A 27782-nucleotide genomic window follows, 5' to 3' on the forward strand; every position below is an offset into this window, starting at 1 on the left:
TTACTGACTGTTTTTAAAGCACTACACGGGCTGGCTCCACCGTACCTAGCTGAGCTCCTACATCACCCCACCCCATCCAGAGCCTTAAGGTCTGCTGACCAGCTGCTGCTGGAGGTGCCTAGGACCAGGCTAAAAACCAGGGGAGATAGAGCCTTTGCTGCTGCTGCCCCCAGACTCTGGAACAGCCTCCCCCTCCACATAAGATCTGCCCAGAGCCTGGAGGTTTTTAAATCCTTGCTCAAAACACATCTCTTCTCCCTGGCCTTTGACCAGAGCTAGCCCAGCATCTATACATGACGTCAGCTGTCACTCTGCATTTTTATCAAATTTTCTTGTCTCTTTTATTGCACTTTGCACTTTGCACTTTGCACTGTACTGTACTCTACCTCTTTTCTAGTGTATTTTATTGCATTGTATGTGTTTTTTATCATGTTGTGAAGCACTTTGGTTTGGCTGTTAGTCATTTGTAAACGTGCTATACAAATAAAACTGACTTGACTTGACTTGACCAACAAGCAGCATACAAATTGCTATTCTGGAATAGTATGGAACTGTACATCATCCACAAGTACAAGGAATGAACCCCACGTTTTCTTGAACATAGATGAAGAACCTCTCAGAGTGCATCTTATCTTTTCAAGTTTGATAAAGTATAGTATGTCTCTAATCCAGTGAAGGTGAGTGGGGGAGCAGCGGACTTCCATTTAAAACAGAATCAGCCGCCTGGCCAGTAGAGTGGTAAATGCCACAACGTGTGCTTTGTGCTTTGAAAGTGATAACATAGGTGGAGAGTATCCAAAAAGCGCTGTCAATACATTTGGTTCAAGATTTGTCTCAATACTTCCCGAGATGGTTTCAAAAATATTTGTCCAATACCTGTGCAAGGAGGGGCATGTCCAAAACATGTGAGTATATGTGGCTGGGGCCGAATGACATCTATCACATATAGGATCGATATCTTCATACATTTTGGCTAATCTGACTTTCGTCAGGTGTACTCGATGAACAATTTTGCATTGTATCAGCCCGTGTCTTGCACAAATAGAAGAAGAATGAACAAGATGTAGAATGTCAACCCAAATGTCATCCGAGATCTCCTCCTCTAAATCCTCCTCCCATTTACTTTTAATATTGTGTATTGTGGTGGGACATAAGGAGAGAATGAGATTGTACATAGTCGATATCATGCCCTTGATGGAAGGGTTAAAAAGGAGTTGATGGGTGTTACCTCTGGAAGGTTGGGAAATATAGGGTTAATGCTACAGACATAGCTACGAATCTGTAGATACCGAAAGAAATGTCGGCTATGGATTGAATATTTCTCTGATAATTGCTGAAAGGAGGCAAAAACATTATCTATATACAGGTCACCTAGTGTGTTAATACCGAGTGAGGCCCATAAGGAGAATGCTCCATCCATCAATGAGGGGTGAAATAAAGGGTTAGCTGCTATCGGGGCCAAGTGGGATAGAGTTTTAAACCCAAAGTGGTGTCTGAATTGATTCCAAATTCTGAATGTAGTTTTAACGATTATATTTTTGAAGTAGGGGGCCAATGGAGAACTAATGGGGGCATGTATAAGACCGGTTAGTGAAGCAGGTTTGACAGATGAGGCTTCGATGTCAACCCACATACAGTAGGGCACACCAGAGGTTTGTCTGACTGTAGCCATTGCTGTATGATTCTGAGATTGGCTGCCCAATAGTAGGCTCTGAAGTTAGGTAGAGCCATGCCACCCAGAGATCTACGCCTTTGTAATAGAGCTTTACTAATTCTGGGAACTTTGTTATTCCAAATAAATTTGGACACTAGGCTGTAAATTTTTTGAAAGAATGAGTGGGGAAGAAAGATAGGCAGGCACTGGACAAGATAAGAAAACCTTGGGAGAGAGTTCATCTTAACGCAATTGATACGTGCAGCAAGAGAGAGAGGTAATAATGACCAACGTTCAAAATCTTCCTGAAATCGAGTCAGTAGAGAGCCAAAATAAAATTTGAATAGGTCCCCAAATGTATCCCTAATTTGGATACCGAGATATTTGAAGCCATGGGGGGAAATTTTCAATGGGAAGTTATGCAGTGGAGTGTGGTTGACGGGGTGGTGTTTCCCTCAGCCGCGTCGCATGGGACTTATGTCCGTATTATTTTTTCTGAAAAAAATTTAAATAAAAAAAGCGGCTTCTTGTCGTTCCCCAGGCGGCTTGGAGGAACGGTATCTGGTGTCTTGTTAGACTATCCATTGATGTGTTTTGGGTCTCGACGCGTACATAGTGCTGGCTCTGGGTGTTTCTGATAGGAATCACGCATGAGGCTGGTGCGCCTTGGTTGCTCGTTATTAAAACGGCGTTTTTATAGGGCAACTGGGATGGAGTTTGTCTCTTCCAAGCGCCAGTTTACTAGGTTTGTCTCGACGAATTATCGTTCATATCTGGGGGATGTTAACGGAATAAATCAAAGCATAGGTAGAGGGGTCTCACGCCCTTGGGGTGGGCCACTGAGCGCGGTACGAATGGGACCGTATGGGTGGCGCCCTCTATAATGTTTTAGATCGACACGCATACCTACCCCCCCTCCTGGAGTTGTGGATGTCGGAGTGATTAGGGCACGGGACTGGTTCTGGTCACGTTGGTCCAGGTCAGTTAACCCGTTGTCCGCCGGGGACGCAGATCTTCTGTTCTGGTACCCTGAGGGACTTGTGCTTTTTTCAGGGGGAAAATGCCAGGTCGGCCCGGGTGTCACAGGGTTGGGCGTTATGGAGACACTGTTGTTTGGTACATGTTGTACCTTGTGCTGTCATAAAGGGGCTTGGTTCTCCATTCTTTTCGCCCCTCTCTTCTCCCGCTTATGCATGGCTGAGAGGGGGCTGTTGAGGTGGTTTTTATAGTACTCCTCTGGCATCCCTGTGTACGTCCCGGTCCGCCGGGCCCGGTCCGAATTGGTTTTCGTCGACCCGTAGGCCTGGGATAACCCCTTTTTGAAAACTGAAACACTTGTACTGCGGTATAGCCAGTGTATACCCGCAGGTGTGTTTTGGAGTTTTTTCCTGAGGGGTTATAGGAACAACCACCGCATGAAGAGGGTGGTTGATTCCCTGGTGTGTTGGAGCGGAGTCAACTCCCGGGTACCCGGTTGAGTGTGCCCCCCTGCATGTTCATGACGTCTGCCAATCGTGTCAGCCTTCTCTGCCTCGGCCCCTCTAGAGTGTCGGGATTTGATGGAGGCTTTGACATGGTGCTCAAACAATGCCAGCATACGCCCCTTCCGCCGGGGTGCTGTTTTCAGTTGACCCCTTTGGCGCCTGTCTCTCGTCCACAGTGCTCCAGGCTCGGGTCAAGTGCCTGCTGCCTGGATTGAGGGACCGGCCTCTTCTGGAGGTAGTCTCCCCGGTGCGCTGCCTGCTCCCGCTGTTGTGTAGCCTCTTAAGTGCTTCGAGTTACAGCCATGCTGACTGCCTGAGTATGCCAGGATCAGTGTGCCAGGCGGCGTGCTAGTGGGGGGAAGGGCCTGCTCTTGGATGGGCCCTGTCCGAATACGCTGGCAATGTGGGGGGCGGTGTCACTAGTGACCGCCTGGTGAGGTCTTGATGCTGTGGCGTCATTGGCCTCTCCGGGCCCCCTTTTTCCGGGGGGATCCAGTCCCTTCTGGGTCTGCGTCTTCCTTCGCGCTCCGCTGCTATGGCCTTGCCACGGGGTTGAGTTTGCCACGGTCTGCTCACCCTGTGCGTTGAGTTGCTCGAGTTCCTCTTCGCACGGTCGGATCCGTCTCCCTCCCGTCCTCCAATAGGGAGGGTATCCCTCCATTAGGGAGGGTCGGGGGGCTCGGTCCTCCCCGGTTCTGATGGTTGTGGGCAGGGACGCGAGAAGTCCGCGAGGAGTGGGGGTGCTGAGATATCGATCGTTTTTGATAAAAAAAATCTTTTTTATATAAAATATATATATTATATAATTATACTTGTAGTTGTATTGTCTGCGAGACATCGCCACCACGCAACACGTCAAAATGTTCGCTATCTGCAAACAGCTCCACTGTCTGTCACATCATAACCAACACTCTCATTCACTAGAAGAGGATACTAGTATGATGAATTGAAAATGGGGGACCCTGATGTAAACAAGACAAAAGTCTTTCTCTGGTCTGCATCCCCTTAACAATTGTATGTATTGAGCTGTACTGTACTGTACCCATTCTGCAATCTGTTAATAAACTTTTCAATCAAACTTTTCAATCAAAACCGCTGCCCAACTCCGCGCTCTGAGCGTGCGACGGTGCGAGACAAGTAACTGTTCTGATGCACACATCACAGCCCAGCTTACCCCACATGGCTGTTGCGCCCTCCCTCTGCAATTCGTTCCCCGCATACATGATCGCCGGCATGCAAAAGGTCTTCAATCACGCTCGGGCTCGGATAGTTCTGCTGGCTTGTTCATATATTCCTTTACTGCGAATTCAGCGTCCCAAAAGTTAACTATCTTCCAGGCAGGGCGCAGCCGCTGTGTCTATTTTTTTTACCAACGGATTTCCAGTTCCGCGTTGATGCTTCCAGGCCGCGTCTAATCCCAACCGGTTCATGCGTCGGCTACACGCTGTTATAATATATATACTTAAGTGGCTTTCTAGTGCCAAACCTAACCACTTGCCCGGAATCAATGCGCTGCCAAGGGCATGTCCCGACTTGCCCAGACTCGCCCTTGAACCTGTCTGAGGACGAGACTGCCTGGCGCTGCCATCAGGGGGCATTATCCAATGAGGAAAGTGAATATTACTAGGATTTACACGCAGGCTTAAAGTGGAGATGAAGCATAGCGATAAATACATATTCATAGCATCACATTAGTATTTAGATAAGCCACAGAAAAAAATCACGTTATAAAAATAAGCAGTTTCTAAGAAAAAACGATTTGTTATGTGCATTTTTGAAGCATTTATAATTATGGGCGCGGCCATTTTGTTGCTGACGTCATTGGGCTGGTTTGGTGTATACACTGCTGGTTAGCTGCCTATAGTGAATGGGTCAGTCAGTAAATAAAATGTTGCCTACAAAACAACGGGACCGCGGTGGTTCTGTTTGTATTGCTCCTGGCTGTTTGTATTGCACCGCGGTCCCGTTGTTTTGTAGGCAACATTTTATTTACTGACTGACCCATTCACTATAGGCAGCTAACCAGCAGTGTATACACCAAACCAGCCCCATGACGTCAGCCATGACGTCAGCAACAAAATGGCGGCGCCCATGTTGAAAACAGGGATATTATATTTGATTTTTCAGACAAATACGATAGATTTCACATTTGATTATAGAACCCTGTCTTACACAAGGTACACACAAACAAACTAGGATCACATTGTTCACTGCTTCATCTCCACTTTAAAGGGATATAAATTGTATATATAAATAATATACAAGGTATATAAAACAATAAACGTAGATTCTCAGCTTTAATCTGGCCCTTCACAACAGCCGCCTCCTAATTAGTCCGCACCTAATTAGTTAAGGGAGACAGATTAATAGTCCAGTCAACTGCTCAATACTTGTTGTGAGGGGTAGGGCAATCTACAAAGTCAGTGGGTCATGGTCGTCATCAGGGGAGTCAGGGAGCTCCGGCAACTCTTATCAGCTTCGCCACGGGTCGGGTGTAAGTCCGCCCTTGGACTACGACTTCTGCCGCTCTGACCTTCCCATCGGCACCAGTAATCACTCTGCTTACGCGGCCGGCCGGCCACGTAGCTCGGGGTAGTGACTGGTCTATGATCGTAACGACGGTGTCCACCTTCAGGTTGTCCCTGTCCTTTACCCATTTCTGACGGGCTGGAAGGGATGGTAGGTAGCTTAGGAGGAAGCAGGCCCAAGACTGGTCGATCTGTGCTTGGTTGTGTCTCCACATCCTCCGTCCGTTCCTCTTGTTCTGTCTGTACACCGTCTGAGGAGGGGCCGGTTCCGGCCGCCCCATCAAGAGGTAGTTTGGGGTGCTGGGTTCGAGGTCAGCTACGTCGCTTGGAGCGCAGCTGAGGGGGGTGGAGTTCGGAACTCCCTCTTCTTGAGCCCACGGTTCTCTCACAAGCTTCTCGTCTAATGTCAATAGCCTCTCAACGGGCTGTACGAGAGAGTGGCCTGTGTCGCTCACCTTTGTGTACAGGCAGCGTGTAGACGTGGGTTGGCTGGCAAGTCCGTAGAGGGGGCCCTGGAGCGTCCACCCCAGTCGGGTCTGAAACGCGACTGGGCATCCTTTGGGTCCGATGTGGGCCGCCTCGATAGGGACAATGAGGTCCGCATGGTCGGAGCCTATGAGCAGGGTAGGTGTGGCGCCGTCGATGAGCGGTATAGGTAGTCTGCGTAGGTGCGCGTACTTCTCCATCAGCTGTGGGATGGGGTAGTCGTAGCTCGACAGACCTATGTCATGGCTTGTAAATGCCTTAGTGATGCTGTACCGCTTCTCGGGCTGCTCGACCGCTGCTATTGTGAATGAGACGTTTTTGCCCTTTATGGTCTTTAGGTCTCGCTGAATAGTACGGATTGTCATTGTTTCTTTGGTACCCCGCAGGCCCAACTGGGCTGTGGCGGAAGCGAGGAGGAGAGTCTTTTCTGACCCATCGTCGAGGACGGCGTAAGTGTCCAGGACCTTGCCCTCGTAGCTCAGGAGCACTCTGACCACTTTGATGAGCACTCGGGGGCTCCCACTATACTTGGGGTCGATGTGGAGCACTCCTGTTGGTGGGTTGCCTTGTAGGGCTAATCTTCTCTTGTGGGCCTCGCGCAGTGTATCGCAGCGAGCGTGGTCCTGTGTGTTCGTCCTACTCCACTGATCCATTTCGGCGGGGGTCAGTTTCTGGTATTCGTTACACCGTGACTTGGAGTGTCCGCTGCGGCAGTAAGTACACCAGGGGGGGGGCCAATGGATCTTCTGTAGTGGTGGGTATATATTCCCTTCCTCTGTGGCGGGGGAGTTGTGACTCGTCTGTGATGATACCGCCTCGGCCTGGTACATCACCGTGATGGGCCTACTTTGGTTTCCTGGTGGCCGTTTGTTGCTCTCATGTAGGACTTCTAGATGGGCGCCGTCACACTTGCCGCATCTTTTCTTCAGGCGGCACTCGGCTGCCATGTGGCCGCGCGCGCAGCGGAAGCAGCGGCGTTTTTCCTTAAGCCACTGACCTATTTCGGCTGTGGTTAGGTCTTTGAAGGCGTCGCACTGTGACAGCTGGTGTTCACTGTCACAGTACTGACAGACAGCCTTCCACTTCTCCTTGGTGTGGGGGTTGTGGCTCGTCTGCCGTGACACAGCCTCGGCCTGGTGCATCACGGTCACGGACCGGCGGTTGTCGTTGAACCTTCTCGGTCCATCTTTAGGGTCAGAGCCACCCCACACGAACGTGTCTAATCGTAGACTGCTGACCTCCCTGGCGAGGAAATCAGCCAGGTCTAGGAGGGATGGTTCTGGGCCGTGGGGGTCACGGTGGTCTTTCTGCCGCCGAAAACGCTCTTGACGGGCTGGAGGGAGCTTCTCCAGTATCCGCTCCACGTTGGAATTTGCATATAGTTCATATCTCCCCTTCTCCTTTTGTGACCCCAGCATCCCCACAAGGGATTGTACCTTGATAGAGAGGTCATCTAGTGCTCTATTGTCTTTGGCTGGGGGGAGGCGGTCAATATCTCGTATTTCTTGGATCACGTAATCCCATATGCGTCCATAGCGCGCGTCGAGGGCCACCAGAGTATCTGAGTAGGGGGTTCTTGAGTTCGAATATGCCAGCGCTATGTTATGTGCTCTGGGCACTTTAAGGTGCTTGAGGAGGATGGCATATTTATAAGACTCGTCGTGTACATCGGACATTATAGTCTCTAAACACATGCGTAGTTCCGTATACTGTGCTCTGTCCTCACGCGTAAAGTCTGGGAACGTGGGTGTTCCAAGGTAAGATGCCATGGATGGCTGGGACACAGATGCGCGTAGGGGGAGAGGCCTCCTGGGCGAGTCTCCCCGTACGGGTGGTCGTGGGTTTGTGCTGGGTGGGTACCAGAGGCCGGGCCCCCACGTACTGCTCCTCGGTGCTGACTGTATTAAACTCACCCATGGGTTGGGTTGGGGGTTTGTAACGCAGTGGCTCGGGGCTGAGGTCGGGGCTGTACTGGGCCTCCTGGTCCGAGATGGGTTCGTGCGTGTGGGCTTGATGTCCTCCCTCGTCCTCCGCTAGGTCTTGAAGTCTCTTAGTTAGTTTCTCGGCGACGTAGGCGGGATCTTCCCGTTGGCTGGGTCCCGTATAGACTGGTCGGGGAGGGGGCTCGGCGAAGTGAGCAGGTTCTTCCTTTTGGCTGGGTCCCGTGTAGATTTGTCAGGTAGGGGAAGGTGCCCTCGACCCGTGTCGTGATGATCTCCGGGAGCTCCGTGTGGATGAGTGGGGAGTCGCCCTCTGGAGCAATTGCTCCATCATCTGCGCCTGCCACCGGTCTCTTTCCGTCTCGCGCTGGGCATTGGCGACGTCGCGCTGTGCCTCGCGTTGCACATTGGCGCGGTCTCGTTGAATGTTTTCTTCAACCTGGAGGCGCCTCTCTTCCAGTCTGATGCGTTCTCTTTCCAGTGCAGACTGTTCGTGCTCACTCTGTTGTTGCGCTTGGAGACGTTCGCGCTCCACTGCAGACTGTTCGTGCGCACTCTGTTGTTGCGCTTGGAGGCGCTCTCGTTCCACTGCAGAGTGTTCGCGCTCACTAAGTGTCTGTGCTTGGAGACGGTCTCTTTCGGTTGATGCAGTTAGTGTGGCGATCAAGGCTTGTGCTAGTCGCTGGTCAGCCTCGCTGGGGGATGACACTGATGGAGGTGATCGGGCGCTGACAGGACTTGGTGGGGACCTGTTCTCTTGGCGCGCTCCGAGGTCCATCTCTTGAGCGCTGCTTCTTGATTTCTCCCGCGCCCCCCGAGGTCCATCTCTAAGACGCGGTACTCTTCTCTTGGGTGCGCGCCGAGGTCTACAGTATCTCGGGTGCGCGCTCTTGGGTCTCTTGCGTTCCGGGGTCTATCCCGGTGGCGCTTTCTTTATCCTTGGGCGCTCCGGGGTCTATCCCGGTGGCGCTGTCTTGGGGTATAGTCACGTCATGTCCCGCTTGTTCCCCCCCGTGAGCTAAGTCAGTTTTGTTTGAACCCACTGGGGTCTCTACTGGTGGGGCCGACAAGTCGATAGGATTGGGCATGCTTAAGCTATCAGTTTTATCCGTGCTTAGCGTCTTTTTAGATAAGCTAGGAGGTAAAACAAAAGCGTAGTCCTCCAGGTGTGGAGGTGGCTGACGTTTGCGCCTAGGGCGCTCTAGTTTGGGAGAGCCGTCTGGAGAGTGTCCGCCGCTGGCCATATCAATATTAATATGATATTAAGATTACTGATACCCTCCGGCTCGAAGGACCAATTGTAACTGAGGGGTTACAAAACCCTGACTGTATTAAAGATTGTGATAGATTAAACCACTGCTAATTATGTACTTAGTATTACTTGCCAGACAGTACAACTAATTATGGCAGACACTCAGAATAACACGGCACGGTGACAAAGAAATATCATTGAGGGTATTTATTATTATGCAGCAAATTGTACAGATATGAGAATTAAGGTTGCGCTTGTATGGCGAAGAATATGCATAAGTCAGTCAGTAGCAAAAGTCAGTGGGAATAGAATAATTCCTACGATGGGGTACTAGGCTTAGGATGGCAATTATAGGGGGAAACGCTGGTACCGCTGGAGACAAGGCGTTTCCTCCCAGAGATGTAAGCTCTGGAGGGAAGAAGAATGTTCGGATACTCAGTCTGTTCAATTGAAGAAGAAGGGGGTTCACGTACAGAATCCAGTCCTTGTAATCCAAATGCTCAGCAACAAAGCAATAACTGTAATCCAATTGCACGATAGCAATGACGATAGCCAGCTAGCTTCGGTCCACGAAGCCGGCCCGAAGTAGATCCTCACGGTGGTTAAATCCAAACGACAGTGGGTATTAACGATGCTCTTCTCCAAGGGTAGTACGTTCCACAGTCACTATAATCCAACCAATACTGGTTCTGCAATCGCCGCCGTCGGTTCCAATATGCACATGTCCAGTAGGTTCTCCGACTAGGCCCTCCTCGTGTACTGGCACCAATGTATTTAGTCCACGCACACTGGCTACGGTTCCACTAGCTAAACGAACGAACTGCTGGGTAATGCTGCACACGAACGAACTGCTGTTGGCACGATACACAATAATTAACGACTCTTTACTTCACATTAAGCTAAGTCGAACTTGACGTTACTGCATTAAATCTGACACTTTTACTATTCACTTCGCATGTGGTTCTCAACGCTCTGTTAGACGAACTGCTTCTCACTACATTAGAATCACACTGAACTTGATGAACTTGTTCGCACCTGCCGCGATATATATACTTAAGTGGCTTTCTAGTGCCAAACCTAACCACTTGCCCGGAATCAATGCGCTGCCAAGGGCATGTCCCGACTTGCCCAGACTCGCCCTTGAACCTGTCTGAGGACGAGACTGCCTGGCGCTGCCATCAGGGGGCATTACCCAATGAGGAAAGTGAATATTACTAGGATTTACACGCAGGCTTAAAGGGATATAAATTGTATATATAAATAATATACAAGGTATATAAAACAATAAACGTAGATTCTCAGCTTTAATCTGGCCCTTCACAACACTTGTGGTGAAATGATTGAGAAGGAGATGAGTGTGTGGCCCCACCCCTGCTTATGTAGGTAGCAGATGGGTGTGGTCAGACGGATGTTGGTATGTAAAGGTACATTGTGAAGTTTTTATTCAGTGCACGTCACTGGAGTGAGATGTGTGCAGATGACGCTGAGCGTCACTAGTACTCATAGAACTACGGTTATATTCATAACCTATCGTTAACACTGTCGCCTCACAGCAAGAAGGTCCAGGGTTTGATTCCCGCTTGGGGACCAGTTTCCATGATGCCAGGTACTCCTTTCTGTGTGGTTTGCATATTCTCCCCGTGCTCGCAAGGGTTTCCCCCCCGATAAGATAAACCCAATGGAAAAACATGCACAACAGATCGCTAACGCTAACGCTTGACGAAGACGGACGCCCTATCTGCTCCCGGCTGCCCATGGGGGGAAGGACAATGGGATAGGAAAAGTGCAGAGAGACATTTCATCTGCGACTCAGTGCATGTGTGTGTGTGCCTGTGGGTCGCCCATCTTGCGTGTGTGTGTTAAACTGCATGACAAATAAAGACTTCTAGTCTAGTCTAACTTCTAGTCTAGTCTAGTCTAACTTAACTAGTTGACTGATTCGTTGGTTTGTTGATTAAAGATGAACGGCCATTAGTAGGTACTACAACATGTTAGAAAAAAGCCAGCACTGTACTCATTTAATAATTTAGCTGACGCTTTTTTTCCTAAGCGACTTACAAGTTCTGTACAACAAGTCAGCAGGAAGGGTACAACTCTGGCAGCTAAGGGTAAGGAACATTGTTCATCAAACAGTGTTGAACTTGAGTGCTGCTACAGTCTTGTGCATAGTAGTATAGACATATTAGCATAGTAGGTACAGGTAGTAATATAGGCATAGTAGATTACTTAGTAGCAAAGTGCATAATAGTAAAAGACTGTAAGAAGGTTCGTTTTTATTTTTTAGATATTGATTGAAGAAGTGTGCTTTTAGTCGATGGTGGAAAATTGGAACGGGTTTCGGCTGTCCTGACTAGTGGGAAGTTCATTCCACCATTGTGAAATGTTCCTTTAAGTTCAAAGCCTTGTGCGGAGAGCGTCACCGGCATTTCTCCAGGCAGCTCAACAAGGAAATTAATGGAGCATGGAATAAAAGCTCAATTAAAACCTGAATAACAGGCTGACTACCATTTTCTGGAAGAGGAAACGCTTGTAAGCTAGGACAGGTATAATTAACATTTCTGAGTTTGGTTGTTTTCCTGTAGCCATTCAGTGCAGTAAAACGAGCCCCGTCTGCACTGATGCCCTAACTTCCCTTAGCTCACAAAATCACTGGAAAACCATGGAAAAAGAACAAAGTCAGAAATGTAAGGTACCTACCCCTAGGTTAGAAGAAAATGCTACTTCCTCATCTTCAAGAAAACGGTACTCTGCCTAAAATGTATTTTAAGTTTTAATCTCACTGTAATTTTGCGTTCCATTCATTTCCTCGCTGAGCTGCCTGGCGGGATTACTTTGACGCTCTCCCCACAAGGGTTTGAAGCTCCTTCTTGATGAATATGCAGCATGAGTACAGTGTGGGATTTCTTCCAACATGTTGTAGTACCCCTAAACAATATACATTTCACACATAAAATGTGAGTGTGTGTGTGTGTGTGTGTGTGTGTGTGTGTGTGTGTGTGTATATATATATATATATATATATATATATATATAGATCCTGGAGCAGATCGGTTGCCAGGAGAGGAATATAGTGTCTCTTCAGCAGGCCATCCATGACAAAGAGGCCCCAATGAGAGTGGCCCAGTCCAGGCTGTACCTGCGTTCCCTCAGACCCAACATGGAGCTCTGCAGAGATGGCCCACAGTTCAGGTACACACACACACACACACACACACACCACACACACACACACACACACACACACACACACACACACACACACACACACACACACACACACACACACACACACACACACACACACACACACACACACACACACACACACACACACACACACACACACACACACACACACACACACACACACACACACACACACACACACACACACACTTCCTTCTTTCCCCTTTGCCTCCACTCTGCATCACTCCCTCTATCACCTCCTCTCTCTCTCTCTCTCTCTCTCCCCAGTCTGGTGGTAGAGGTGGGGCAGATCGAGACCACCCTGGCCTCTCTGAGGCAGCGGCTGAACGAGGCGCGAGGCTCCCTGTCCCGGCTGGAGGAGTCACGCATGGTGCTGGAGAAAGACATCACCTGCAAAACCCACTCCCTGCTCATCGACAGGGACAAGTGCATGGCCCACCGCAGGCACTATCCCACCCAGGAGCGGATTAGATAGTGTGGATCAATAAGATGTCCACTGTGGTGTCGAATTGTTTTACTTCTACACCACAACCTTTAACTTATACACCACCACCTTAAAGCGGACAAAAGGCACTAGAGAACACATAAATTCACACCCTTTAATTAATGAAGCAAACAATAATAATAATTAATAATAATAATAATAATAATAATAATAATAATAATAATAATAATAATAATAATAATAATAAATAATAATAATAATAATAATAATAATAATAATAATAATAATAATAATAATAATAATAATAATAATAATAATAATTAATACACTGTATTTGTATAGCACCTTTCATACAAGAATTGCAGCTCAAAGTGCTTCACAGCAGTACAAAAAAAAGACAGGCATAAAATGAGCACAACATTGGCAGATCAAGAGCAATGCATAAAGTGCAGACATAAAGCATAAAATAGATAGCAGCAAAATAGACAAAGTCAAGGTAAGACATAGAACATTAAATCACATCGTTTTTCATATTAGGATCTAAGATCTAGGGTTAACTCGCCGAACGTTGAGCGCCCGGACCCCCGAAAACCAGAGTATAGTCGGGTTTTCACCGTTGTTTCTTTTATTCGATATTTCCATTCATAAAGACATGCCGGCAGCCTGTGTTATCACTGGGGATGGATCTGAGATCTCAAAAGTCCAATACCGCCGCCTAACGCCTTGCGGCCGCTATTGAACTACATTTGAAACGATGTGGCTTGGTGTCTGGGCCGCAGCTGTGTTTCTAAGGTGGAAGAATTATGTTGTCAACTTGTTGGTTGTGATTTAAAGCTTAGGTCTGAGTATCATAACACCAAGACTTAACTCACTCAAATACAGTTAGCAGCTGGATAGACTACAGATGGAAATGAGCTTCTGCTAAATCTGGTGCAAACATATTTTCATGTAACAATGATTAATTGTCCAAAAAATAATAATACAAAAATATATATAATTTAAAAAAAAATTAAGTAGATTCAGGGCTTTTCAGAAAACATTCGGGGCTTGAGCCCAAGTAGCCACCCCCTAGCCCCGCCCCTGATCCCACCGTCATCGTAGTGTCTGGCTACTGAAGAGGAGCACTGTGTGTGTGTGTGGGTGTGTGAGTAGTTCAGCTCTACAGGCATGTTTTGTTTTGTTTCCCCTTGTTGTTTGGATCAATAAGATGTCCACTGACAGACTACTGTCATATCAGCATGCCAGTTTTGGTGGTGTTGGTAGTATCTCATACTGGCCACTTGGTGGCAGTAATGAACTAAAAATACAGTTGGTGGTTTTAGGTTTGTGGCCTTAGTCTAGAGGGGGGTATCATGCACCCCCCGGAAATATACTTCTACCCAGACTTTCTAGAATGGAAAAAAGGTGAAAAAAATTATAGGCCATGTTAACAAGTTGTCAGAGTGTCCCATGTATCATTATATGCAAATTAATGATGCGATTATCAAAAATCGCAAAAAAAATCTGTTTCATATATCTCAGCCAATATTGCAGGTAACTGAACAAATGAGGTGTCTAGACCCATGTTTTGAGGGTCAAGGATCACAGTAACACTATCCCTAGAGTGATCACATGTTTCTATGTAATTTTCCTATGCAAATCTGTGCCGTCAATACAAAATAATCACATTTTTACTAATTAGTTGAGTAGGAAAGCGGATACTATCATGCACCCCCTGGAAATATATTGTTAACCAGTGTTTCTAGATTGGAAACAATGTGTAGACAATGATAGGCTATGTTAAAAATCTGTCATAGTGTCCCATGTATCATTTATATGCAAATTAATGACGCCATCGTCAAAAAACGAATGTCCCTATTTCAGCCAATATTGCAAATAACTGAACAAGTAGGTTGTCTAGACCCATATTTTGAGGGTCAAAAATCATAATAAAACTATTGCCAGAATGATCACCTGTTTGTGGCGAGGTAGTATGCAAATTAGTGGCACCTTTACAAAGAATAAAGCATTTTACCAATAAAGACAAAAAAAGATGTGGACTCATGTTTTGAGGGTTAAAGATAGTAATACAATTTCTGAAGTGGTCACATATATCTCTGGCATGCTTATATACAAGAGTGCTGCTTTCAATGCCATTTCTTACGTAGGCCTACATGTAGTAATACGGTAAATACGTCCTCTGTTCTGGATATCTTTGTTGATACAACATTCAACAATTTTTTTCTATTTGTATTTTGTGCCCTAAACTACTAATCATCATCATCACTAAAACAAAGTATCTCTTCGATCTCCATCTCTTCCTCCGCCTCATCACACTCATACTCCATCCTCCTCATCCATGTTATTTTTTGTTATATATATGTAACGGATGGTATCGTGAAGCGCAGTCAAGAAGGGCTGGGGTGAGTAGCGGTGCTATGGGTTAAACTCACTCTCACATCCTCAAAAGACGCATAGACTCAGCACTTAGAAGTGAATTCACCTCTTGGTATAGTGGTCTGTGTTGTTGCCTGCGACGTGGGACACCGGGGTTCGACTCCCACTCGGGGCATCGAAGTTTTAGGTGACGTCACAACCGTTACAATGGTGCCGTGACCCGGATGCCTTGGGTGGAGTGGAGTGAGTTTGAGAGGGTGAGTAACGGATGGTATCGTGAAGCGCAGTCAAGAAGGGCTGGGGTGAGTAGCGGTGCTATGGGTTAAACTCACTCTCACATCCTCAAAAGACGCATAGACCCAGCACTTAGAAGTGAATTCACCTCTTGGTATAGTGGTCTGTGTTGTTGCCTGCGACGTGGGACACCGGGGTTCGACTCCCACTCGGGGCATCGAAGTTTTAGGTGCCGTTGTCACAACCGTTACATATATACTGATGATCTTCCTCTACCAGCATGACCAACCTCTCTATATACTGATGATCCTCTTCTACCATGTCAGCATGACCAACCTCTATATACCGATGATCCTCCTCTACCATGTCAGCATGACCAACCTCTCCATATAGTGATGATCCTCTACCAGCATGACCAACATCTCACATACTGGTGACCCTCTACCATGTCAGCATGACCAACCTCTATATACTGATGATCCTCCTCTACCATGTCAGCAATCAGCATGACCAACCTCTCCATATACCAGGCCCGGACTGGCCATCGGGACGTTCGCGACGAATCCCGATGGGCCGGAAGTAAAGTGGGCTGGTCCAAAAATAAAAAAATAAAAATAAATTGTACTTTTTTTTTGGATGGGGGGGGGTGTTGACAGAGTCAGCTGTGGAGCGACAATAATATGTTTAGGATGACAAGGTTTCTCTCTTTAGCCTTTGGCGTGGTTTATTATCACATTGCACCCAACAGTACACATGAGACCTGTGAGAGCGACGGAGGACGAGAAAGAAGGGGGAGGGAACAATCTCTTATATACCCTCTCACCTGACGTCAGCTCCAATAGCTACGTCTCCTTGCGCCTATAGCGCCCTCTTGTGGAAACAGTTAGACAGTTACATGCAATCATACATAACATCTAACTTCAACACAGGGTTCCACTGGCCCATTTAGTCCACTCCGATCGGCCCACTTTGGTAGGGTAGGGCTGAAAAAGTTAGATGTACAAATTTAAATTGCCACAGAAAGATGCTTAAAAATAGCCTACTAGCTCTTGCAGTGATTTCAGTCATCTCCCAGGCTACATGGTCTGTACGGCGGGCCGGTCTGGGCCAGTGTGAGTCGGTGTGTGGGCCACTAATGTGGGCCGGTATGTGGGCCGGTATGTGGGCCGGTGTGTGGGCCAGTGTGTGAGTCGGTCTGTGGGCCAGTGTATGGGCCAGTGTGTGTGCCATTGTTTGGGCCGGTGTGTGGGCCGGTGTGTGAGTCGGTCTGTGGGCCAGTGTGTGGGCCAGTGTGTGCCAGTGTGTGGGCCGGTGTGTGGGCCGGTGTGTGGGCCAGTGTGTGGGCTGGTGTGTGGGCCGGTGTGTGGGCCAGTGTATGGGCCAGTGTGTGTCGGTGTGTGGGCCAGTGTGTGAGTCAGTCTGTGGGCCAGTGTGTGGGCCAGTGTGTGTGCCAGTGTGTGGGCCGGTGTGTGGGCCGGTGTGTGAGTCGGTCTGTGGGCCAGTGTGTGGGCCAGTGTGTGTGCCAGTGTGTGGGCCGGTGTGTGGGCCGGTGTGTGGGCCAGTGTGTGGGCTGGTGTGTGGGCCGGTGTATGGGCCAGTGTGTGGGCCGGAGTGTGGGCTGGTGTGTGGGCCGGTGTGTGGGCCGGTGTATGGGCCAGTGTGTGGGCCAGTGTGTGGGCCAGAGTGTGGGCCGGTGTGTGGGCCAGTGTGTGGGCCAGAGTGTGGGCCAATGTGTGGGCCAGAGTGTGGGCCGGTGTGTGGGCCAGTGTGTGGGCCAGAGTGTGGGCCAATGTGTGGGCCAGAGTGTGGGCTGGTGTGTGGGCCAGTGTGTGGGCCCGAGTGTGGGCCAGTGTGTGGGCCAGTGTGTGGGCCGGTGTGTGGGCCGGTGTGTGGGCCGGTGTGTGGGCTGATGTGTGGGCTGGTGTGTGGGCCGGCAGTGGCGCCGGCAGGATTAAATTCCATAGTACGCATGCTCGCTTGCACAGAAACAGTCCATCCAGATGATGTAGCCTACACAGCGCTCTACTACAGATACACTACCCAGAGCGCAGCGACACACATAGGTGACAATAGTTTGTGTGCGTGTGGGCCGGAGCGACTGAACGTCTCAGGCTGAATTTGTGTAGCCTATCCGTGACATCGAACGAGAGAAACTCAATGCCATTTGGAGCATACCGCGTAGCCTAATTCTCCAAATTCTCTGACACCGTAGCCTATTCTCTGACAATATAAGCCTTCAGAGATGTTTTTTGTTGTCCTTTTAATCAGGGGTGCAGTCGTAATATGGGCGAAGGCCAAACGCCCGCGCATACATGTTCCCTCGGTTGCGCACAGAACGCACATCCCCAGGCCATCAGACTGCTAAACGAACAATGAACACTACACAACAACAACCACCAAACGCACATAGCACACACATCCACACGCACACACTCACTTTAAACAGACACACTGTAGCACCCACTCCACACACTTTATAGCACACACCCACTTTAAACAAACACACTGTAGCACCCACTCCCCACACTTTATATTTATTGATGAAGGATTGCATTACAACTCGTACACCTTACTGTAAATTGTACCTAAATTGTACCTCATCCCATTTCTGCTTTGCACTATATAGTACTGTACATTAGTACACTGCATAGTATTGTATATTATATGGTAACTCAGAACATTGTACATATGTCTATACTGAACACTGTGACCTCATTTTCTTCTTCTAAATTACATGCTATACTATGTTATTTGATACTATCTTGTCTAGCACAGTCTCTGGAGCGTAACAGTAAGAAGCATTTTGTATGAAAGTATTCTGTACTTCTGTATGACAACTATTAAAGAAACTTGAAACTTGAACTTGAAACTTGATGATACACCTTGTCTCATCCTTCCAGTCGAGAGATCAAGCAACCCCCCACCTACAGGGCTTGTATTTGGTTGTCGGTATCCTATTATTATGCAAAGTCTAGGTGATAAGTGCCGGCGATGAGTCATTTTTGTGTCGTCGCGCCGGCACTTACCACCTAGACTTTGCATAATAATAGGATGCGCGCACCTCTGCCTCAGTGACGAAGCCCAAACGTCGTTTGACCGCGTATGCCCAGCACTGCACCCCTGCTTTTAATGAAGGAATACTCTCCAAATCAGATAACACGGACGATTGCTTCTACTGTGCGAGCTGCCTGCCATTGCTGTTTGAATGAAGATTCGCTTCTGTGTCGTCAAATGTTGTGCTTAGTGAACAACGTGAGGCTGCCTGGAGATATAGCTCTAAGGTGGAAGAGCTGATCAGCAGAGGGAAGCAGTAATCTAACAACTGGGAGAATTTCAAACAGTAGGCTATCTTTCCTTTCAGATTTTTGATACACTGTTTCTCCATCAAGAAAGCTTTTTCATAATTCGGATGGCATTTTACTAACTTCAGTGTCAACCAACCATGATATGCAATTCGAAATTGGCCCCTGTAAAAAAAGAAATGGTGGAGCTGAAAAAGCTAGAATTAAAAAAATTAATTTGCTAGTAATTTTATCTCCCTGATGTTGACTCCTTATATTAGCCACAGCCTTGGGTTGTTTAATACTGGACGAGTGTTTCATAACGGTCGTTGTGTGGGCCAGTTTCGGGGCCGGTGCGTGGGCTGGTGCGTCTGAATGTCCCGGGCTAAATTTGTGTCCCAGTCCGCCCCTGCCATATACTGATGATCCTCCTCTACCAGCATGACCAACCTCTATGATCCTCCTCTACCATGTCAGCATGACCAACATCTATATACTGATGAGGGGAGCTGTTAAGGCAGGAACCAAACATTAAACATGTTGATATATTTCTTATACAGTGGGCTACAGTTCAACACATATAAATCATTGTTTTGCACATTGCAATCATTGTCTCCTCCATTCTAAATATCCTGTGCAAGGCACCCATGAATTATGGTGACAGAGTTCATGATTGTACAGAACAATAATGGATAGGCCTAAGTCCATTTGGTCCCTGGTGATCATGGGTCACAGCAGCAGGATGCACTGAATTGTCAAATCATTAATGTGAGACTGTAGTAGAATATTTGGTGAAAAGGTAATGAAATATACCCCAACAGTGTTTTTACCATTTAATTATTGATTATTTATTTGCTCTGAGTGAGTCTGACAGTAGAGTCACCGGAGCTCACCTCAAGTAACCTGGCAACGCCAAGCAACATAGATAAACAACATGAGTAACCAATGCGCTTTGCTTCGTAATTTGAACTTCTAACTGGGCTACACCGTTCTTTTCTACTTGAAATTATTCATTTTGAGAAATAAATGTTTTCGGAAGTTTTAGTGTCACGGCCCAGGTTTGACGGCAGAGCCGTGGCCCTGTCTGAGACGGCTGGGAGAGAGGCAGCGTCGGACCAAGAGGCTTTGCACCCGTCTTCTGGTCTTGCCTCCGCGGGATACCGTTCCGCTAAATACACCCCAGCGGAATGGCACTCGAAAAACGATGCCATCCTTCGCCAAGCCATTCACGGTAGTAACGAAGCCCAGATAATTCAGCAACAGTCCAAAACACTGTCCAAGGATACCGAGGCAGGGACTCTACGGACTCAGGCGGGGGGGACGTGCCACCTGGGCGACCGGCTGCAAGATATTCACTTTTGGAAGTCAGACCTGCAACTGCACATCGAAAAGTTGGTGGCGGAGACGGACCTGCTGCTGGCCCAGAAGCTGCGTCTGGAGAAGGCGCTGGACGCCACGGAGATTCCATATGCCATCGCCACTGATAACCTCATCTGCCGGGAGCGGCGACTTGGGCCTGACTTGGTGAAAGACAGCGTGGAGAACGAGCTGCTCAAGGTGAATATAAAAACTATAACAAGGCCTGCGTGCACTATCGAGTCGAGTCGACCTACTGTACACGCATACATGGATACGTGCTTATTATGATCAGATCAAGTGACTGAGCTGACTGTAGTTGCAGGAATTGTCCACCGATACCTTGTTTCTAAAAACGCCACACATGATAGATGAAAGGAATACAATAGTAAAAGTCTGCCCTTGTGGTCTGCAGGAGGTGGACTTGATCAGGTGCATCCAGGCTCTACTGAAGAGAACCATCTCCCAGGCTGTCAGTCAAATCAAGTGAGTGTCTATAGTACCTAGGGTGCAATTTGTTATGGGAAAAATAAAGAAAAAGTGTCATGTCCAAAACATACAATGGGTGGCATCACTCCTGGCCTATGTGTCTAGACAATATACTGCTTTCATGTAGCACCAAATGTATTGGGCCCCTTACCTGCTCCAACCCCCCCCCCCCCACACACACACACTTTTACCAAATTGGCTAACTAAGTTACGTACAAACATCTAACCAACAGAAAACCAGAGACAAAAGGGAAGAAACAGGAAGTGCCACATGGTTTTAAAACGGCAAACCATTTTTTTTTTTTTTTTTTTTTTTTTTAAATAACCTTCTTACTGTCATGCACTCTTCCTAATGTACTAAAATACACTCAACACTAGAATGAGGCCATCTGGCGGTTATGTTGGATTTGTAAGTGGCTAACATAATTGTCTTTAGCAAAGTAAACCCAACAGAACCTTTATGCCAAATCCAAATAAAATTATTTTAGCTGCAACCATTTAGTCCATTTAGAGTCAGACCATTAGCCAATTCCTCCTAACTACTGTCGTTCTGGGAGGGTGTAGACTACCCTACTATCAGTGTAGGGAGGGTGTAGACTACCCTACTATCAGTCTGGGGAGGGTGTAGACTACCCTACTATCAGGGTAGGGGGGTGTAGACTACCCTACTATCAGTCTGTGGAGGGTGTATACTACCCTACTATCAGTGTAGGGAGGGTGTAGACTACCCTACTATCAGTCTGGGGAGGGTGTAGACTACCCTACTATCAGTCTATGGAGGGTGTAGACTACCCTACTATCAGTCTAGGGAGGGTGTAGACTACCATATGCCTCCTCATGTGGAGTCGCCAGCCGCTTCTTTTCACCTGAGAGCTAGGAGTGGTGCTCTTTCCCTTCATCTGGAGCAAGTTTGTGTGTCATTGTTATCAAATGAAACGTGTGTGTGTGTGTGTCAGGATCAACAGGGACACCAAGTTGACTCTGGAGTTGGACTGGTCTGATAAGTACCAGGCCTACGACTTAGACGACCAGTGTGGACATTACAGTAACATGAGCATAGACACAGAGCTACACCCCAGCTCTGCCACCATGCAGGACCAGTAAGAAACACACACACACACACACACACACACACACACACACACACACACACACACACACACACACACACACACACACACACACACACACACACACACACACACACACACAATTGGTGATAATTCTCCCACATTAGATACAAATAGATACACGTAAAAAAAGAAAAGATATTTAAATGCACAAGTTCTGGTCATGCAGACGGTGCATCAGCAAAGCCTGCAGGTTTATCAAAGATCCCAACCGCGGACTGTTCCAGCTGATGCCGTCTGTTAAACGGTACGGCGTCTCAGGGTTTTTCCCCCAGGCAATAAGGCTCATAAACAGATAACCTACTGTAACGGCCTGCTTGTCTGCCCACTACTCACTCACTGTACTGAGACAATGCTGAGACAATACTGTGGCTATTGTATTACAACTTAGTAGGGGTGTAACGGTACACAGAAGCCACGGTTCTGTACATACCTCGGTATTGGGGTCACGGTTCGGTACGAGTTTGGTACAACAGAAAAAAAATATTTATAATTATTATTATTAACACTTTGAGTGCCAACGACGAGATATCTTGTTTGTTCATGCCAACCGTTCAGTGCCAACGACGAGAGATCTTGTTTTTTTTTTAATTAGCGATTTGAATTCATATTTCATCAATCTAGCCTCACGTTACCACTGCAAACTCTCTCTGAGCTCCATTGGGAAAATACCGCCCCCTATCGTCTCTCCCTGTGGTACTGCACCCCTTTGGAATGGATTGAATGAAACGCATGGAAAAGAAAAATCCTGCTTGCACATTTTACTTCTCAGGCAAGTCACCCGAGACTATCGGATTCATTGTGGAGCCTCAGAACAGCGTGGAATCTGTGTTTCGACCACCCAGCGTTGGATCAATAAACGGGATCGATATTTGGAATGGCGATCAGGAATTGGAATAATCTTTTTGGAGAACATCTGATCTGAGGTAAGGAATCTATTTTACCAGTCTTAGGATAATCAGAGCTTTTTTCACAGAGATGTGTGTGTGTGTGTGTGTGTGTGTGTGTGTGTGTGTGTGTGTGTGTGTGTGTGTGTGTGTGTGTGTGTGTGTGTGTGTGTGTGTGTGTGTGTGTGTGTGTGTGTGTGTGTGTGTGTGTGTGTGTGTGTGTGTGTGTGTGTGTGTGTGTGTGTGTGTGTGTGTGTGCGTGCGTGCGTGCGTGCGATCAGGAAATAAGAGAATCGTTTTTTCAGCCCGCTTCTATAGCGTGCATAAGTACACATATACTATCGATAATCTAGCGTTTATTTGAAAACGATTCATAAATAGGCCGAAAAATGTCAACGTTTTTTTGTGTATTCCAGAATATTCCAGTAAAGGGCGTTTATCACAGAATCTTTATATTTTCCTGAAACTTTCAAAAAACTAGTTTTTCAAAATGGTATAAAACGGAAATGAACAGATTAAAAAAACAATCCGTTTCCACAATGTTGACTGCAAACAAGTCATTGATAAGCGACGGCCATATTATACACATAGCCATAATTTAAGATGTAGTTTATGCGTTCGCAAATATGAGAGCTCTATCATTGAAGTGGGCGCTGGCATGCAACAGGGTTCTGGGGCACCCGACCTCCGGCACGGAAAGTGTTAATATACTATTTTTTTTTATACATTTTTATTTTATTTTATTAAATTTATATATTATATTTATGATAATTATTATTATTAAATAGAATAATCTTCTATAGGCTTGCCGCGGTAGTCAGTGATACTGGTGTCACTCTTTGTTCAGGCATCCAGAGTAAATTAATTGCCTAGTGCCCCTTTAACAACTTATAGGCTTGGTAAGTTTCACTTTCACTTCTAGAGAGGATTTAACTGCACGAGACTGAATACTAGAGAACAGATGACAGAATGGCAGAGGATTATTTGGATTTAAACACAATAGCAGTTCAACTGGAGTCGAGAGGAGCTCAGATGATCAGTCCGAAAAAGTATGTTTATTTTTTTTATTTGATCAGCGTGAGTCCGGCGGGGGAGAATGTTGTTGTTTGTTGGCGACGCCTGTGTGTGTGTTGACGATGCGCGGCGTGTGTGTGTGTTGGCGATGCGCGGTGTGTGTGTTGGCGATGTGCGGCGTGTGTGTTGGCGATGCGCGGCGTGTGTGTTGGCGATGCGCGGCGTGTGTGTGTTGGCGATGCGCGGCGTGTGTGGGCGTTGCGCGGCGTGTGTGTGTGTGTTGGCGACGCGTGGCGTGTGTGTGTTGGCGATGCGCGGCGTGTGTGTTGGCGACACGCGGCGTGTGTGTGTTGGCGATGTACGTGTGTGTGTGTGTGTGTGTGTTGGCGACGCGCGGCGTGTGTGTTGGCGACACGTGGTGTATTTTCCGTATGGCTGAGCGTACCGCACCGTGACGGCCGTACCGTAAATTCGCGGGACGAATACACGTACCGTTACACCCCTACAACTTAGTGATATTTATTGTGTTTCTGCTGCCACTTGCACACACTACACCCATACTGTTATTATATGGTGCAACAGGTTTCCTTTTATTTATACATTTATTTACTGTTTGTGTGTTCTAACCACACTACCGACCAACCGGTAGGAGTCACTAATGCAATGACCAGGACTAATTAATATCCTCTCCGGCTTCCCACCCACTGCCAATTGTATTAATTGGACGGTCTGACCAAGCCAGAACTACAGCTACCGGGAATTGAACCCGGGTCTCTGCAGTAGTAGGCGGGTGTTTTTAACTCTACACTAACCAAACGCCCCTCACCCGGGGGATCTTAAGTAAAACAGGTTTACTTACATTGAACTCTGGTTAGATGCCAACCTTTTGTTGTTGTACTGTACTTGTGCTGTGCAATGACAACTCATCTAATTATACTGTCATACACTACACTCTGTCTTTCTCCTTTGTTCAGAGTGAGTAACTGTGACTCGTGGATGAAATTCACACAGACCAACCTGAACGTGGCCTCGAGGGAGCTAAGGGCCTCCATGGACCTCAGGTTAGACTCAATGGTTAGATCACACTCATCTGTGGTTCAGAGTGCTGTAGAGAGCTACAGGCCTCCATGGACCTCAAGTTAAACCTTATGGCTAGATCTAGGCAAGCTAGCCTAGCTTAGCACAAATGAATGGAAGCGGATACAGACCACTAGCCTAGCTTAGAACTATGGGAGAGGTGTTTTTGGCCAACAGCTAGGCTAGCTGGTCCGTATCGGCTTCCATTTGTGTAAAGCTAGGTTAGCTTGCACTAACTTTCTACTGAACGCACAGAGAGGAAGATGGTATCTATCTTCATGTCTAGTAGTCTCCTGTAGTAGTCTCCCTATGGTTATTGGTTAGACCATACTCATCTATGGTTCAGAGTTTTTGAGGGCTGGGCAGTATACCAATGTTTACTGTTTACCTTCCATAATACAGTGATTTATTTTCTTCCATTATGTTGTGCCAGTGAGTTGCACTATGCATCTATATTTTGTAACCATTCAACTGTGAGCAGGCAAAATTAATTATGTTGGTCGTCTACTAAATCTAGTTACTTGGCCAAGATGATGAGTGTGTGTGTGTGTGTGTGTGTGTGTGCCAGGGGGCTGGCGGACCGGGTGTTGCAGGAGATAGCAGAGGACTTGAGGGAACAATGTTTTACCGTGGACCAGGCCTTCAACCAGCGTTGCCTGGAGATGACTGAGGCCAGGACACAGCTGGATCTACACCTCGCACAGGTGGCTGGGCATAGGGATGGATGGAGGTGTGGGTGGGTGGGTTGATGGATGGATGGATGGATGGATGGTTGGATGAATGGATAAATAGATCGAGGTTTGGGTGGGTGGATGGATGAATCAATGGGTGGATGGATAGATAGGATCGATATGATTGGTTAGTTGACTGATTCGTTGGTTTGTTGATTAAAGATGAACGGCCATTAAAAATGTATTTAGTAGGTACTACAACATGTTAGAAAAAAGCCAGCACTGTACTCATTTACATTTAATAATTTAGCTGACGCTTTTTTTCCAAAGCGACTTACAAGTTCTGTACAACAAGTCAGCAGGAAGGGTACAACTCTGGCAGCTAAGGGTAAGGAACATTGTTCATCAAACAGTGTTGAACTTGAGTGCTGCTACAGTCTTGTGCATAGTAGTATAGACATATTAGCATAGTAGGTACAGGTAGTAATATAGGCATAGTAGATTACTTAGTAGCAAAGTGCATAATACTGTAGGTTCGTTTTTTTTTTAAGATATTGATTGAAGAAGTGTGCTTTTAGTCGATGGTGGAAAATTGGAGCAGGTTTCGGCTGTCCTGACTGGTGGGAAGTTCATTCCACCATTGTGAAATGTTCCTTTAAGTTCAAAGCCTTGTGCGGTGAGCGTCACCGGCATTTCTCCAGGCAGCTCAACAAGGAAATTAATGGAGCATGGAATAAAAGCTCAATTAAAACCTGAATAACAGGCTGACTACCATTTTCTGGAAGAGGAAACGCGTGTAAGTTAGGACAGGTATAATTAACATTTCTGAGTTTGGTTGTTTTCCTGTAGCCATTCAGTGCAGTGAAACGAGCCCCGTCTGCACTGATGCCCTAACTTCCCATAGCTCACAAAATCACTGGAAAACCATGGAAAAAGAACAAAGTCAGAAATGTAAGGTACCTACCCCTAGGTTAGAAGAAAATGCTACTTCCTCATCTTCAAGAAAACGGTACTCTGCCTAAAATCATAAAATGTATTTTAAGTTTTAATCTCACTGTAATTTTGCGTTCCATTCATTTCCTCGCTGAGCTGCCTGGCGAGATTACTTTGACGCTCTCCCCACAAGGGTTTGAAGCTCCTTCTTGATGAATATGCAGCATGAGTACAGTGTGGGATTTCTTCCAACATGTTGTAGTACCCCTAAACAATATACATTTCACACATAAAAACGTGTGTGTGTGTGTGTGTGTGTGTGTGTGTGTGTGTGTGTGTGTGTGTGCGCGCACGCGTGTGTGTGTATATATAGATCCTGGAGCAGATCGGTTGCCAGGAGAGGAATATAGTGTCTCTTCAGCAGGCCATCCATGACAAAGAGGCCCCACTGAGAGTGGCCCAGTCCAGGCTGTACCTGCGTTCCCTCAGACCCAACATGGAGCTCTGCAGAGATGGCCCACAGTTCAGGTACAGAGACACACACACACGCACACACACACACACACACACACACACACACGCACACGCACACGCACACACACACTGTTCCTTCTTTCCCCTTTGCCTCCACTCTGCATTTCACTGCCCCCCCCCTCTCTCTCTCTCTTTCTCTCTCTATCTCTCTCTATCTCTCTCTCTCTCTCTCTCTCTCTCCAGTCTGGTGGTAGAGGTGGGGGAGATCGAGACCACCCTGGCCTCTCTGAGGCAGCGGCTGAACGAGGCGCGAGGCTCCCTGTCCCGGCTGGAGGAGTCACGCATGGTGCTGGAGAAAGACATCACCTGCAAAACCCACTCCCTGCTCATCGACAGGGACAAGTGCATGGCCCACCGCAGGCGCTATCCCACCGTCATCGTACTGTCTGGCTACTGAAGAGGAGCACTGTGTGTGTGTGTGGGTGTGTGGGTGTGTCTGAGTAGTTCAGCTCTACAGGCATGTTTTGTTTTGTTTCCCCTTGTTGTTTGGATCAATAAATAGAAATGATGTCCACTGACGTCCACTGATGTCTACTGTCATAGCCGCATGCCAGTTTTGGTGGTGTTGGTAGTATCTCATACTGGCCACTTGGTGGCAGTAATGAACTAAAAATACAGTTGGTGGTTTTAGGTTTGTGGCCTACCTGTACTCAAAATGATTTATTAAGCGTTCATTTGTCATCACCATGACATACTTGTCAATGCTATCGGTGTCAATTTGGTGTCCAGATCCAGGACCTTTATAATCAACCTGGGTTACTTTAAAAAAGATTGAAAGGGCTGCTGCTGACCACTGATGGCCAG

General features: G+C 47.2%; 2 protein-coding genes across 3 annotated transcripts in view; both read left to right on the forward strand.

Moving 5' to 3' along the window:
• The window catches only part of LOC311231610 (tektin-4-like), a gene marked incomplete at both ends in the record, with an annotated part of 29284 nt that extends 16258 nt beyond the window's left edge, over positions 1–13026 (forward strand). The window contains 2 exons of the mRNA XM_084318238.1: positions 12379–12533; positions 12819–13026. Of these exons, the coding sequence (XP_084174364.1) occupies positions 12379–12533; positions 12819–13026 (363 nt within the window). The remainder of the gene's footprint in view (positions 1–12378; positions 12534–12818) is intronic.
• A 6887-nt stretch (positions 13027–19913) lies between these two features.
• On the forward strand, positions 19914–27461 carry LOC311231539 (tektin-4-like; the record flags this gene model as incomplete). 2 transcript variants are annotated; one of them, XM_084318161.1, is made up of 7 exons in its annotated part: positions 19914–20444; positions 20659–20729; positions 21689–21832; positions 24738–24824; positions 25409–25544; positions 26818–26972; positions 27162–27461. In XM_084318161.1, the coding sequence occupies 7 exons, from the start codon at positions 19914–19916 to the stop codon at positions 27373–27375; spliced, it is 1338 nt and encodes a 445-aa protein (XP_084174287.1). In that variant the 3' UTR covers positions 27376–27461. The 2 variants fall into 2 exon arrangements, with proteins under 2 accessions (XP_084174287.1, XP_084174288.1); XM_084318162.1 differs by lacking the exon at positions 21689–21832.
• Positions 27462–27782: the final 321 nt, after the last annotated feature.

The sequence above is a fragment of the Notolepis coatsorum genome (genome assembly GCF_963971535.1).
Source record: "Notolepis coatsorum genome assembly, chromosome: 7".
Lineage (NCBI taxonomy): Eukaryota > Metazoa > Chordata > Actinopteri > Aulopiformes > Paralepididae > Notolepis > Notolepis coatsorum.